Below are 16,501 nucleotides of genomic sequence, written 5' to 3' on the forward strand. Positions count from 1 at the left end.
GTTTCTTCCGAAGCAGTTATTGGTTGCTTTCCCCAGACTGACAGGGTTGACTGTGGGACTCCTGGAGAGAAAGTTTCAAGTTACCAGGATGGCAAGCCCCTACGTAGGAGGAGGGAGGTAAGTATGCAGAACTGCGGCCACTACTCCTTCTGATTGGCTGTCCGATGCAGCTGCTTCCTCGGAACAAAAGGTCAAAGAGGACTGCAGAGTGATTATAAGAGAAATAGCTCTGCTAGACGAATTGTGGACCTCGACAAGTAGTAGGCTTGATTTTTTTCAGGAACCCGTCGACTCCCTTGGCTACGAGTTTGCAGCATACAGCTTCCAGCTGCCAGTCCTAACACAGTTCTTGGGTTTGACTCATTTTAGAAGAAACTGCCTGAATTCAGAGACCACCAGATCTGTTACAGAAGAAGCAATTCCATGATCCCCTTGTAAACTTTGGTACTGCAATGGCTTGTGAAATCATGCCTCTGCAAAGGTATTCATTTTCATCTTGTTTCATTTTGTCTTACTTGATTAACATGCAAACCAAATAACTTTGTCAGTTACATGGCTAATATTGAAGTCATATGTTAAGAACGAGTCTATTTTTAAAAGGTTTTATTTTACTCCAAACATTCACAGTGACTAATTTTATTTCTGACTCTCTCATTGAATTACTGGGAAATAGGATTGCTCAACTGCCCTTTTTATTGAATACAAATGAATATAGGAAGAAACAGCAAATATGTGAATTTTCAGAATATTTGAGGAAAAGAAAATAAAGAATGAATAGGCAGGTTTTCAGAAGGCCTTGATTAACTAATTTGCAACATGGTAAAATAGTAAAAGATGGATATTTAGTTTAAATGATGCTGAAGAACTAAAGACTGTCTCATACTCTTGAGGACCCTTCCTCTCTAGATTTCCTATTTAGGCAATTTAAAAACATATCAGTATCTATCTTGTGGTAAAGAAAAATCACAGAAGGATATCATGTTATCCTCTTTTGCATAATTCTTGATACCTCACAAAGAAAACTTACACATGGAAGCAAAAGTATCTTGTTTATTTACTATATATTCTATGTACATTTATCTTTCCCAGATATAACATAAGTTCCTTGAGATCCCACATGTTATCTTTCCCAGATATAAGTTCATTGAGATCAGAGACTTTCATTTCTGTATCACTGATGCCCTCCATCCCTGACAAATAATATGACATTTTACATTTGACCCTGACAGTCAATGAATTTAACTGAATAAAGGTATGGCATACTCAGACCTGTGCTTTAGTGGCAACTAAATTGAAGATGGAATAAAGTGGGGAGGAATTTAAGGCAGAGTTCCAACCATGTTGCTCTTATAATAATCCAGCCATTAAATGACGAATTTCTATATCAGGATGGTTGCAGTGTCAGAAAGAGAAGACACATGTGTGAAATGTTATGAAAGCAAAATCAGCAGAATTTGACAACAGATTGCATAAGTGTTGAAGATAACAAGCCTGAAATAACTGGGAGGATGGTGGTACCTAACACTAATAAGGAAGGTAAATAGAAAGGAAGGTTTGAAGGGAAAGACAATAAGCTCAGTTTTATTTATTTTTTTAATAAGCTCAGTTTTAGACTCATTGAGTTTAAAATGTTTGTAGGCTCTGCAATTGGAGATATCCAATAGGCACTGGAGATGTGAGACTTAACTATTAAAGTGAGGAGAAAATTAAGCACTAAACTAGTAGATCTAAGTTATCATCTGCTCAGAAAGATGGTCATTGAATCCATGGGAGCTAATGAGTTTCCCAAGTGAGATAACACAAGGAGAAGTATAAAGAACCCAGGACAGAGACTTGAGGTAAATGCATAGTGAGTGGAAATGACTGATCATAGATCTAGAAAAGAGACTGAGGAGAGATGAGAAAGAGAGGAAGAGAATCAGAATAAATCAGTGTCCAGAAAACCTAAAGAGAACGAAGTATCAAGGTAGGAAGTGGGGGGAAGGGATAAGTATTATCAGAGGTTATAGAAATCAGAAAAAGGCGAAGGGTTAAGAAAAATCCATTAGATTTGTCAATTAAGAGATCATGATGAATTTGAGGTCACGTGATTCAGACATTTTTCAAACCTCTCCAAAACTGGAATTATGAACAAGAAATAAAGCAATTCTAACTATTTCCATAGTCTTCACACATATAACTTGTGGGCTCATGTAGCCTACAGATGTAGCCCACAACACTCCTAAGTGAAGCCTGGATCAGATTAAATTATAATTGGGAAGTATTTAACAAAGTAAAGGAAATACAATAAAACAGAATATCAATATGTTGCTTTCTAAAACAGTATGTGACTAGCAAGTATGCTTACATATGTTTAAGTGATTGTATCCATTTCTAATCAAGTTTTGTCTAAGACACTTAAAATTCTAACAATATAATAATCCAATGAACTAACAGTAGAGAAAGCTATTCCCTAACTTCTAAGAATTTTTCCACCACTTTTCCCTACCTTCATCATGCTTCTACAGCAACAGGGCGATAGAAGTCAGTCCAGTGGCTTGCAACAGAACTCAACTAAACTAAACAGAACTCAACAAAAAACTAAAAAGTAGATGCTTGTTCAGACTGGAACAGTAGTATGGCAGTGCTCTATACTACAACAGAACTTAACCAGAGAACTTAGGAACAGAGGGAACTGGGATAGAACATATTATGGCACTCTCCAAGCCTGAACAAAAGAACCTATTTTCCAATTATGGCCAATTCATTTCCCTAAGAATTCACTGAAGGAAGTGAAATGTGAATTGTTTTGAAGTGCAACTTCCAGGAAGAAAAAAAATTAAATGGGAAAGAGTAAAAAAGAAAACAAGAGGAGAGGGATAAAAAGACTGAAATTACCAAAGATCTCAGAAGATTTTAAAAACTCAGTTAAAAACAAACATAGAATATAATAGTAACAGAAAGCACTATGACCTTCAATTCTACTAAAAGAGTATAGATATCTATAGACAAATTTTGCCAGACAAAGGAAAATTCATCGGCATTTGATGAAGCAGAGTAATATGAGAATTCCAAAGAGATCATAGAATAACAGTAGGATGTTCCTGAATCGTTTCAAAGAAAAATAAAATTAACAAAAGCATAGCTTATGGTATGAATAGCAGAAATAATTGACAGAATAGAAAGCATTCAACCCATGATGACATGACATCAAAGAAACACCCCCCAAAAAAGAATAAATGATTGAGAAAGAGGAAGAAGAGGAGGAAAAAAGAGGAAGTGCAAAGCAAAGAACAATAGCATTAATAGAAAACATGATCTCCATAAAAGCAAAACATTGATTTCAAAGATAGGATATATGTAAAGACAATTTCAGGATTATAGGTCTCCCAAAAGAATGTGACAAGTAAAAAAAAGAAAAAAACTTAAACACTATAATTTTGAAAAAAATGTAAAACTAGCCAGAACTTCTGAACAAAGAAAATGAAGTGCTAACCTAAAGAATTCAATTATTTCCCCCCCAAAAAAAAACCCAAAATAAAAAAAAGACAAAAACTATCCTTCAAAGTCTAAGACAAAGTGATTGAATTTAACAAGCCCATTATGAACAAGAAATTCTTCAAGCAATCAAAAAAAGATCTTCAGAAATAAAGGAAAGCAAATTCAAATAACTTGAGTGTTCTGAACTCAACAGAAATCAAAGAATGAAATAGAATAATGTGTTTCAAAGAGCAAAGGAGCTCAAGTTGTAATCCAAGGTACCCTGCACATTTGAAGTTAACTTAATTTTTTTGAAAGGATGGGCATACAATAAAAAGAGGCATATGAAGTAATGTTAGAAAGAAAACCATAAATGATCAAATTATTTTTCAGAAAGCCTAGACAACAAATATTCAAGAAAATGAACAAATTCAGCAATCAAGAACAACAAAATATAAAATATTTCTTAAAATATACAAAAAGATGAGGGTGAAAAAAGAAATCAAATAGAAGTTATAGTGGAGAAATAGGTTCCAAATATCCATGGACTAAAACTCATAACATTCCATCTATAGATGAATCAATATGTGTGATTTTGGAGGGGGTTGTGTTTTTTAATGGGACAAAATTACAAAATGGGATAGCAAATAAATAGAGATGGTGAAGGATGAAGATGAAAGATATGATGTACCCTAATCAAGTCAAAAGGAAAATAACTCCTAGTTCTCAAGAAGAAGGAATCCTAGAGGAGGATGAGTAAGAAGGAAAAGAAATGGAGTTAAGAGGAAAGAAAGAAAGAAGTCTTATTTCTGTGGTGGGGAGGGAATACCACTGAAGAATGCTCTTCTGAGGGAAGAAAGGTATTCTACAAGTGGAAGTGGGGAATTTACAATGGATTTTGGTGCTAAAAGAAGGCACTTCAGGAAAAGAGAAGTCAGACTTTTCCATGACCAACAGACAGTCAGAAGAGCGCAGGGAAGAATATTTCAAAGTAAATGGGGAGAAATGACCATAGGTAGGACAAAAATGAAGGATGAACCATAGACATAGGAAAAAATCTTACCATGAGGCAATACTCTTATCACCTGCAAGAACTGGAATTTCTTTTTAAAAATATAATAGCTTTTTCTTTTTCAAAATACACGTAAAGATAGTTTTCAACATTCACTTTTGCAAAACTTTTATGTCCATATTTTTCCCTCTCCCTCCTCACTGCTCTATTTTCCCCTACATGGGAAGGTATCCGATATAGGTTAAGCATTGTACAATTCTTCTAAACATATTTTTACATTTTTCATGCTGCACAAGAAAAATCAGATCAAAAAGGGAAAAAAAAAATGTTGTTTGCAAGCCAACAACAAAAAGGTGAAAATACTGTTATGATTTACATTCAGTGCCCATAGTCCTCTCCCTAGATGTAGATGGTTCTCTCCATGACAAGTCTATGGGAATTGGCCTGAATCACTTCATCAATGAAAAGAACCAAATCCATCACAGCTGATCATGTAATCTTGTTGTAGCTGTGTACAATGTTCTTTTGGTTCTACTCATTTCACTTAGCATCGGTTCATGGCCTTTCTGAAATCATCCTGCTGGTCATTTCTTATATAACAATATTCTACTACATTCATATACCATAATTCATTTAGCCATTCTCCCACTGATCAGCATCCATTAAGAGGAACTGGCAAAACAGAAAAAGTTTTCCAGAAGCACAATCTATAAGAAAATAACATAAAATCTGTATAAAGGAGGGAACCCATAGTAGGTTCCTTAGAAGATTTAACTCTATAAGGATTAGAAAGAATAGAGAAAGACAAGCTATAAGAGACATGACTCAAACAATAAAAATCTAGGATAGACCAAAAGGGAACATAAATAATGAAAGGGATGGGAGGAAAATCCTCTTAGAAAAGGTAGAGAAAACTAAAACTAACAAATGAAATAAATTGAAAAGAAACAAAAGAAGAGAGATTTTGCTTGACTATTTAATTGAGAAGAAATTGAAGAGGGGAAAATTTTAAATAGCTAAAAAAAAGAAAAAAAGTTAAGCAAAACTTCAAAACTATGGAAAAGATTACAGAAGGGGTAGACTTGGTCATAAGAGTTAGAGAACTGAGGGGAATAAGATTGCTATAAAACAGATTAAGATAAAACAATCTAAGAAATAAAAGTTATTTTGTTTACAGAGGAAGAAAGGAGAAATGATGACTTGGAGAGAGAGAGAGAGAGAGAGAGAGAGAGAGAGAGAGAGAGAGAGGAGAGAGAGGAAAGAGAGAGAAGAGAGAGAGAGAGATAAAATGAGAGAACATGTAAACCTAGTTCTCATAACATTGTGTGAATGAATTTAAAATTCAATAAAATGAGAAGATTAACAGATTTCCTAAAAATAGAAAACCTGACATTGTTGTTTACCAAAAACAAACAAAAACCCCATACATTTAAAAAGAAAGACATACAGAATAAGAATGAGGTCCTGGAAAAAAAAAATCACAAAATCAGGTAATTTCAAAAATCAGGAGCCATAATTACACTATCAGAAGAAGCAAAAACATTCACAGCATTTAAAGGAATAAATAAGGAAACTACATTATGCCAAAAAGAATCATGGATAAACCAATATCAGTATTTTACTTATATACTCCAAAAGCTTTCACATTTAAATCAATAAACGAAAAAGTAATTATTACAAGAAGACATGTTGGAAAGAGATTTTACTTCCCTCTCACAGATAAATCTAAAAGAACAATAAACAAAATGGAAAATATTGGACAAATCACTAGAAAAATTAGTTTTTCTGCTACAAAAGATTTATGACTTGCCTTTTTTGTAAGCAATAGTAAGGAATATGTATATTTTCATCACCACATGGAACTTTTTCAACATTTATCGTGTATTAGGGCACAGAGATATTGCAAATAAAGTTGAAAATGCAGAAAATAAACTCATGCTTTAAACGCCATTGTGCAATAAAAAATGTTAAATCTGTTGAGGAAGGACAAACAAGATGCCTAGACCCAAATTTAAACTTAACCATCAAATATTAAATAATGGGTAATTCAAAGAACAAATTCTAAAAAAAAAATAGTAATTATATGAAAGAAAATTATGGTGTTAAAACAATATTCAATGATTTCTGAGGTACAGTTAAAGCATTTTTCAGGGGAAAAATAAAATCACTACAGCTATACATGAATAAAATTGGAAAAAATGCTACTTAAGACACAATATTGTTGATCGCACATTCTTCTTCCTAATAAAAGTCATTCTCATATTAGAAGGCAGCTCTCATTTCTCCCAGTTTTTGAAGAGAATACTATTTTTGTTGTCTTCTAACAACTCTAATTCTGCCAACCTACCTTTATTTCACTCGAGCATGGTATTGACCCCAGCTCTTACCAGATTTCCACTCTTGTTTTTTGCATGCTGAATATATCTCCTCACATCATTTTAGCAGGTAGGGATACTTGCCAAGAATAGAAGCTACTAATGTAATTTTCAAGTTCTTAGAAGTAACCCTTTTATTATTACTATTTCTACCAAAACCACAGTTAATGGATTTTCACCTGTATATTATCCATTTACAAATTAGCTACTCATATCAGTTAATCCAATCTTAATCAAAACATTTACTAAAAATACAATACACTCAGTAGTTAAATGATATTTAACTCTCATTCTCAATTATATTCTCCCTACAATCAATGTTATTAGGGAAAATAGACATGTACTTTTAAATGACTTGTCCAGGGTCATACAGCTAGGAAGTGTTAAGTATCTGAGAATAGATTTGAACTCAGGACCTCCTGACTTCAGGGTTGATGCTCTATTCACTTAGGCATGTACTTCTAAAAGTTCTCAGCTAGGGAACACATGTGGCCAAAGCCACTCTCAGCCCTGATACAGCATAACTTTGTTTTCTTCTTTCTCTTTTGAGGACTATCCATAAAAATTCCTTGATGAACATAGCATAGCATGATGAATGTTAAATAGATGTTTCTACTGCTAACCTAAGCTAATCCACACTATGCTTTATAACTACAATAGACATTGTGTGGTTGTGTCTTTGCTTTTTTGCTTCCAAGCTTTTCCTTAGATCGTCTGGACTTTTAAATCCAGACTTTCCTAGTCTAGCTAGGATTTCTACTTAACAACGACTGTAGTTATATAACTTGTCAAGCTCCAGGCTAAGTTCATGCCTTCAGCTAAAGTAATGTTAGGCTCCTTTAGGAAAAGAGAAATACATTTAGGCTAAGTTGGCAAGAAATATCTTCATTTCTGATTCTTTGCAGGATTACTTTCCTATTAGCAATATTGTGAACAATGAAGAGACATATCTTCTCTTTTCATCTTTTCAGAAATAAATCATAATTGGAATTGAATACATTGTTCTATTCCCTTTTGTTCATTTCAGGAGCCGGTCAAAATAAAGCTCTATTCATTCTTGTTCTTGCTCTTAGGAGGAGATGGCAGTAGAGAACAGCCTCTCACTGACCAATCAATCTGTCTACCTGGTAATGTAACACAATGCAGAAAGGAAGTTATCAACTCTGACACAGTTCAAAAATCTGTTATTCATCTTTTCTCTTTTTCTCTGAACTTTTCTTGGTTCAGTACCCTGAATAGTCTTTTTGTAATCTAATTTGGTCTATTCTAGATCTTTATTCTTTGATTCATGTCTCTTATAGCTTGTCTTTCTCTATTCTTTCTAATCCTTATGGAGTTAAATCTTCTAAGGTGAACAACCATGATATAGTTTATGGTTAGCCAAACAAATTTCATATTCTGTCTATAACCAGGTAAACTATATTTTCCTATGATCTGTTCTGGTATCTAAATTTCCCAGGTTATTAATCTAAAAGTTCACCAGTTCTTTATATGCAAATCACTAGAACACACTATATTCTCCATTCATTTCACTGCCCTAGAGCTTCTCATATACAAAATGAACAGTTTCTGTTTTACAGTGGAACTTTGAGTCAAACTTAATTCAATCACTGCTTCTTTTAGAACTCTGAGGCAAAATTTTAACCCAGATAAGTGAACTATCAAGGCAGCCAAAACTCAGCAACTGTTTTTCTCAGAAATATACTTATGGTCCCAGACAATTAAATTGTAAATGTAAAATTTAAATTGTAAAGTAAAATGTAAAATGTAGTCATTCTACACTTATAACATAATTCTGGATTTCTCATCATTCTAGTTACCCTCCACTAGATATATATCTTTCTCTAGAAGTTAAAAGGCACAAAGTGGCTTTTAAAATAGTCATAGCACTCAAGATAGTATGACCATGTATATTACAATAAGACTATTTTCTCCTTTGTTGTAAATACAATATTTATGCATAAGTATATATCACAAGATTGTATTTGTTTTTTTGGCCACCATGTCTCATTGTTGACCCAATTTAAATTTGACTTGATTTATTGGGTAAATAAGAGATGTATTTGATAAATAAAAATTACAGATTCTACTACTAATCATGTTTCCCATATTTTTTTTGATATATGTGTGTGTGTGTGTGTGTGTGTGTGTGTGTGTGTGTATGTGTGTATGTGTGTGTGTGTGCTTATACATACAGATATATGTTGGTAAGACTTTTCAAAGGTAACAAGTTAATGATGTAACTAATTTTTTATTTAAGAAAACAAATCTGTTGTCTTCTCAGTGTAATGGAGGAGGAGGCAAAGTGACTTTCTAGTCTGAAGGCAAGAGAGTGAATCAGTTCTAGAGCAGTGTTCTTTTTAGCTCTTTGTCTCTTATCTGTTGATTTTTTTTTGTCATAGCTTGAGAATTTAATATTCTAGCTAAGATCAATCAACAAATACATATGTATCTGCAGGATGCAATATGCATTAATTGCACCAAGAAGAATTCAATAATAATTCTTTTTGCTGAGAAATTTACAATGTAATCAGAAATAAGATGAAAAAATACATTAAAACACAACTTGATGCATTATGAGCAGTATTGAATATTAAGTCCTGTGGTATTTTAGGACAAGGAGTAATTAGTGCTTTCTACTCAAATTTTTTTTAAATTAGCAATTTTTAATAAGTGAAGGAAAATTAAATACTTTTGTGTCTAGGAAGTCTCAATTTTAATAAAAAGGATTTTAGCTTAACATATTTTAATACATTATCACTAAAATATTGCTAAAACTGAATTTTATTGTGATTCTATCTTAATTTAATTTAATATTTGTCTTAATTATGCCTGGATAGAACCTTTAAATTTCATAAATGTAAGCTGAAACTTATCAGAAAAACTTAGAAAAAAGCAAAGTGCCATATTTATCAATGTGTTTTGCAATTGCTAAAAGAATTGTCCCCATAGTGTTCCATGTGCACACTGATGATTTATTGTCTGTAAATCAGTTTTGTCTTCATAACAATGAGTTACAATTCATTTTATTTGAATAATTCAGTATAAACACTGTAAAAATTCTAACAAATTAAAATATAGTTTTTTACTGGAATAAGATAGTTAAATGCTTCCCTTTAACAATATGATCTTGGTTGAAGTGAAGGATCTCAAGTCCTGCCTCAGTTGCTCTGAAAGGGGTAATGCCTTATCTGAGTGATCATTTCCAATTGGAAATATATTAAATTTAGCGTAATCTATACTAAGGTTAACATCAGTGTACTGAAATGAATCCTATTCTACTCATACCATACTTAAATTTTAATTTCACAAAAGCAGATTGTTTGCTACAAATTAACTTGTTTAAGCAAATAACTGAAAAACATACTAATGTCAAATGTATTTTCCTTCTAGTTCTCAAGAAGAAGAAAGACCCATGTCACCTTTTTATTTAAGGTATTTTTTATTTATTTGGGGAGCAGAGGAGCTTAAGGGTTCTTTTAATGTATTTACTCATGTACTTTTATGATGTATTCTGAAACTCAGGTTACATTAAGACATAACCATAAGTCTGTTATTTTCTGATAGGGAATTTGAAAATTTTCCAACAAAAAAATTGAAAAGGCTACAAGATAAAAATACAGTTTGCAGGCAATTTTAACTTGAAAATTCCCTAATAATTCTATTCTTCTGTATTCAACTCATTCTATTCTAGTCCATTTAGCTATTAGTAGGGTATAGTGAGCTGAGTGAGGAAAACTTGAATTTAATTCTTACTTGACAGATATTAGCTGTGTGGCTGGGCAAATCACTTAATTTCTTTTGTCACATTTTGTCACAATTCTATAATGCTATATATTCCAGAGTTAAATCAATAACAAGTTGACAAGACTTGAAATATCTAAAGTCTTTAAAAGACTTTCATCAGTATGTGTGGTAACTTCAATTGAGTAACACTAAGCTTGCAGCCTGTATGGATTTATTAAGAGGCAGGCATTGTGCTAAACTCTGGGGATGCAAAGAAAGGCAAACAATCTCTGCTCTCAAAGACCTCACGTTATTTTTTTTTCTCAATAATATTTTATTTTTTCAAATACATGTAAGAATAGTTTTCAACACTCATTTTTGTAAGATTCTATATTCCAAATTTTTCTCCCTCCCTCCCTCTGTTGCCTTCCCTCATTCCCAAGATGGCAAGCAATCTGATATATGTTAAACATGTGCAATCCTTTTAAACATATTTCCATATTTGTCATGTTGTGCAAGAAAAATCACACCAAAAGGGAAAAAAAAAGAAAAAAGTAAACAAACACAAAAAGTGAAAAAATTATGCTTTGATCCACATTCAATCTCTATAGTTCTTTTTTTGGATGTACATATTCTATCCATGTGGATGTGGATTTTCTATCCTAATGACAAAGATAGCTGGCAAACAACTATGTACAAACAAGATAAATTAGAGATAATTTCAGGAGGAAAAGACTAGTATGGGGTTGATGGAGGGTAGGGGTCAGGAAAGGCTTATTGCAAAAGGTGGATTAAAGGGAGCCAGAGAAAACAAGCTGTAGATGAGAAAGAAAAGAATTCTAAGAATGGGGAACAGCCAGTGAAAATTCTCAGAGTTAGAAGATAATGCAGTATCTTATTTGAGGAAAGCAAAAAGGCCAATGTCATTAAACCAGAGAATACATGGAGAGTATTAAAGATGTAAGGAAACTGAAAGAGGAGGAAGAAGCCAGCTTGTGAAGGACTTTAAAAGCTAAGCAGAGGATTGTATATTTGATCCATGAGATTTAGTAAAGTCATTAATTGAATAGGGGTGTGCCATGGCTAGATCTATATTTCAGAAAAAAATTTTGACAACTGAGTGTAGGGCAGTTTGGAGTGAGATGATACTTGAATAAGAGAGACCAGCCAGAAGACTGTTGCAGTAATCCAAACATGAGGCTTTGAGAGCCTGGACCAGGGTGCTGACGGAAGACAGAATATGTAAGTAAGAAATGTTATAAACATAAAATTAGTGGCCTTGGCAAGGTATTGAATACGAAGAATGGGAAAGAATGAAGAATTGAGGATGTACTTAGGTTGTGAGCCTGGATGAGTAGGAAAATTCCATCTTCAGAGTAATAGGTAAGTTTAGAAGACAGGGAGGTTTGGGAGAAAAATAACTGAATTTGGTTTTGAACATGTTGAGCTTAAGATATCTATGGCACATTCAGTTCAAGATATCCAATAGACAGTTAGAGATGCAAGATTAGAAGTTAGGAGAGAGGTTAGGGGTTAGAAATGATCATTTAATACAGGTGAGCTGATGAGATCAACAAGTGAGTTTAGTATAGAAGGAGAAGAAAAAAGAGATCAGGACAGAACTTTGAGGGATACCCACTATAAATGGGCATGAGGTGGATGAAAATAAAGGTAAGTAGAACAAGAAAAAGAAGTCATATAGATAGGAGGAGAACCAGGAGGAAAAGTAATGCGTTAAAAATTTACCTAGAAGTACCAAGGAGAAGAAGGTAAACTTTATTGTCAAAGTCTGAAAAAAGGCCAAGAATGATGGAGCTTAAAAAAACGTCATTAGATTTAGCAATTAAAAGATCATTAATAACTTTGGAGAAGAGTTTTATCTCAGTGATGAGGTAAGAGGCTAGACTACAGTTAAGCAAAGGATAAGAAGGAGTTCAGCCACAAAATGGAGGAGATATAGAGAAAATGACTAGCACAGATAGATGGCTAAAATGAACATTTTTTAAGAATCAGGAAGCTATGGGGATGTTTTTAGGCAATGGAGAGGCAGAGATCAAAGATTAGTGAGAGAAAAATGATATAGGGGCAATCTACTGAACAACACTGCATGGAATGCGATAACTTGTACATGGAAAAGGCTTTGTGTTGACAAAGAAGAAGGCTGCCTCTTCATTTGAGACAGTGGTACAGGAAGAGATAGTGGTGAAAGACATCTGAGTCATGTGAGATAAGGAGGGGAAAGAGGGAGCTTTCAGTGAATGACCTCAATTTTTTTCAGGGAATTTGAGACAAAGTTCTCAGATAAGTAGGAGAGGGGAAGCTATGTGAGATTTGAAGAGAAATGAAAAAGTTTGGAAAAGTCACTATGATGAATGGAATAATGAATCAATTAGAGAAGTATGAAAGGCTTGCCCTACTGTAGTGAGAACCCAGCTCAGATATAAAACATAACAGGCAGAGAGTGAAAGAAGTATTCCAAGACTGAGGCTTGGCACAATCAAGATCAGTGATAGAATAAAGGGACAAAAGGACTCAAGAATATTCTAAATACCGTCCCACCCACATCTCAACAATTAAGTCAGAGAATATGAATGAAAAGTGCAACCAAGTTGTGACATAAGGAGGGATCAAGGTTTAAGTGAGCGGAGTGTAAGAAAATGGAAGGGGAAAGGAAAAAGGTATAAAAAGAAAACAAATTTGTTAAACAGGCATTCTAAAGAGTATAAGGGAAGTGGTGAATTAGTCAAGGGGTTATGGGATGTATTGGATTGGAGGGGATGGAAATAAAGGAATGGATAATGGGGGTTGGAGAACAGTTTTTGAACAATTAAATCATGGCTTCAGAATCACTGGGATAGGGAGAATACAATGGATTAGAAATTTGTGAATTGTAAAAAGTGTATGGGGAGGTTATTATCATCCCTAGGGGATTGAATTCAGTGTAGAATCCTCCCAAGATTTCAATCAGGGAAAGGATTAGAGCAGGCTCAGACCAGGTAGAGGTGAAGTCACAGATAATGCTGGGAAAGAGTACAATGGAATGGCTTATCCAGAAAGACTAGGATGCTAGGAGGCTCCCCTCCTTCCCTGACAGATGCTTCCCTTCTTACCTAGCAGGCTCAGGCAAGGTGACAGATGCAAATCAGTTATAGCTATGCATTGATGGGGGGAATTTTCTCATGTCACATTCCCTTTACTAATAAAATCACAGGTTTGTCTTCTTCCCCCTTCCCCAAGAAAACCTTGTATTACAACTATATGAATATATGCATATCTGATCATCAAAAGATTGGTCATCAGAGGATGAATGCGGGCAGAAGTGAGTATAGCAACTCAAAGATTTCCCCTAAAGCACAGAGGCAAATTGGTTACTATGGAGCATGTTGCCATTATCTGCAGTAGTAGATAATCTATAGCGTCAAAATCATAATCTTTTAAAGTATTAGAGAACATATGCACATATTTTTATATAAGCTTATATTTGCATGCTTATAGCAAATATATATTATAAACTATATTTAGAGTCTTAGATTAATAGCTGGAAGATTTTGCATTGGAGGAAACTGAGAGAGGTAATATTACCTGCCCAATGTCATGTACAGACTAGCCAGGAGCAAGCTTCTAACTCCATTATCAGGCCCATGTGTGTATATAGAAGAGTCCTCTTCTTTGAAGAATAACTTAGAAAATGAATAAAATGCAACAATTGAATAAACTGTAATAATCAAGCATAGAATTATTTTTTCAGAAGCCTACATTATCAGTATTACATAGCTCAAACTAGTGGAAATCATGTTTTCCAGGTCTTTTCCCTGAATTGAGTAAAGAGTGACAACATCGTCTGATTTTATATCAGTCTTCCTTTAGATTCACTTCTCTTGCCAACATGGCTTTTTAGCTACTTTGTCCATATCTAACTATGACCCCCCTCCCCTCTCTTCCCCCTCTCTCTTCCCCTCCTCCCCCCAATTAGAATATGAGCTCATTGAGAGCAGGGACTGTTTCTGCCTTACTTTGTATCAACAGGCTTATCACAGAGACTAACTAAACTCTAAGATTTAAATTCAAGATTTTTTTTCTTTAGAGCCATACCTTAAAAAAGTTTTAAAGTATACATGAGAATGATATAGGGAAATAAAAGACATGACTGAATTTTCTCATTTCATTTTTTCCATGTAAATGATTTTCAGGAGATATATTAGCTGTAATATAAGAATTTGCTGAAAGTTTCTCCCCTTGCTTCCCTGTACTCAGGAAAGTACTTGTTTTTTGTTTCCATTTTGTATGTGATATGCAGTTATATTTTCATCATCTAAGCCAAGAAGCCGGTTTCAACATTCAGTTGGGTCATCCATTGACCATTCAGAATTCTGTTAAAGGGTACCTGAGAGCCCAATGCCTTATTTTTAGATGCAAATTGCCCTTCAGCAACTTGCAGCCTATTGCATTGTTATTTTGTGGCAGGGTAATCATTTTATAATGTTTGAGGTTGTTTTTTGAGACACTTTTGTGGACCAATTGATATAGATTGATTTTCTGCCACTTAGCCTCCTCCTCATCAGGAGCTACATCTAACTTTAGCAGTCATATAACTAGAGAACATATAAGGGTATATTTGGGGATAGATATAGATTGATATTTATTCTGCAATACAGTGTAGTAATTTTATAATGATGACCATTAGAGATTTGGTAAAGATTCCAGCATATTTTAGCACTGGGTAGCTAATAGGAACCAGTACTTTTGGGTCTCAGTAGAATTATAAATAGAGATGGAAGGGACCTTAGAAATCATCTGGTTCAGACTCTCTCATTTTATGAAAGAGCAAAATGAGACCCAGAAAAGTTGATCAAGTTCATAGTATTATTTTGGTGACAGTGGGAATAAGAAGGAATGAATAGATGAATATTGAGGCAATATTTTTCAATAGAAAACAAAGAGAAAAAGAGAGGGGGAAAGGGAGGGAGAGAGGGAGGGAGGGAGAAAAGAAGGAAGAATAGGGAAAGAGAGAGGTTAGGTGGGAGGATAAGTCATTTAATGTCTCTGCATGATTTCATATTTGTGGATAGACTAGATGACCTTCTAGCTCCTGCTTTTTGATTTTATAATTCTATTGTCATAAATTTACTACCTGATTCATCCCTTCATTTTGTACCATCATTAGCAAATTTGATCCCCAGAAGAGTAGTTAATATGATTCTCCAGATACTAAGGGTAAACTTATGATTAGCTACTCTTACTGCTGAGCCCCCACCAATATATTTTCACCAACAAATCAGCCACTGACTCAATTAGCTTTTAATAAAGGCATTTACTCAAAAAAAGGGATAATTAGATAATATTCTTCTCCATAAACCAGAGTGTATTCTACCTTAAATGCATGTAGTGCTCATAGAGAGCTTTAAACTAAATTAACTTGGTATGAGGGCATATATATAAGGAACATGTGTTCAAAACAATACATGTTTACAGAACTGTGGATCTTGCTTTAATGTCTTTTCTCTTTATTGTTTTGATTTATTTTCTCTTTAATGTCTGTTCTCTTTATTTTCTCTTTATTCTCTTTATTTTCTCTTTATTGGAGACAGTCCTCATAAAGTACATGAATAGGTCTGGTATCTATTTTGGATGGGTGGAGCCTAAGATGCTCCACAGATGATCTAGAGCTCTCTTCTCTTGGACTGGACTGCTTCACTGCTTGGGTAGTGCTCTTTCAGAAAGAGAGAAACTTGAAGAAGTTTTTCCAGTTCCCTGGTCAGGGCTTTAGAAGAGTTTAGTAAATTACATAACATTATAGAGAAGCGTAGCCTAATTCATTAACTCAACCAATTCATCCAGGTAGTATTTAGTTTTTACCAATCAGCTCTCAAAACCAACTGGAAGCAGTTTATAGAATTATGTCTCTTGATTTCTACCAAATTCTAAAGTT

The 16,501-nt window shown here is 34.0% G+C and overlaps 1 protein-coding gene across 3 annotated transcripts in view; it reads left to right on the plus strand.

Moving 5' to 3' along the window:
- Positions 1–260: 260 nt before the first annotated feature.
- Positions 261–16,501, plus strand: part of FAM13A (family with sequence similarity 13 member A) — a 103,130-nt gene continuing 86,889 nt past the window's right edge. For 2 of the 3 annotated variants that reach the window (XM_051964908.1, XM_051964909.1), the window contains exons 1-2: positions 262–481; positions 10,240–10,281. In XM_051964908.1, the coding sequence (XP_051820868.1) occupies positions 453–481; positions 10,240–10,281 (71 nt within the window). In that variant the 5' untranslated portion in view covers positions 262–452. Of the gene's footprint in view, positions 482–10,239; positions 10,282–16,501 lie in introns of all 3 variants that reach the window. The other variant, XM_051964906.1, reaches the window with a different exon arrangement.

The sequence above is a fragment of the Antechinus flavipes genome, chromosome 6, assembly GCF_016432865.1.
Source record: "Antechinus flavipes isolate AdamAnt ecotype Samford, QLD, Australia chromosome 6, AdamAnt_v2, whole genome shotgun sequence".
Lineage (NCBI taxonomy): Eukaryota > Metazoa > Chordata > Mammalia > Dasyuromorphia > Dasyuridae > Antechinus > Antechinus flavipes.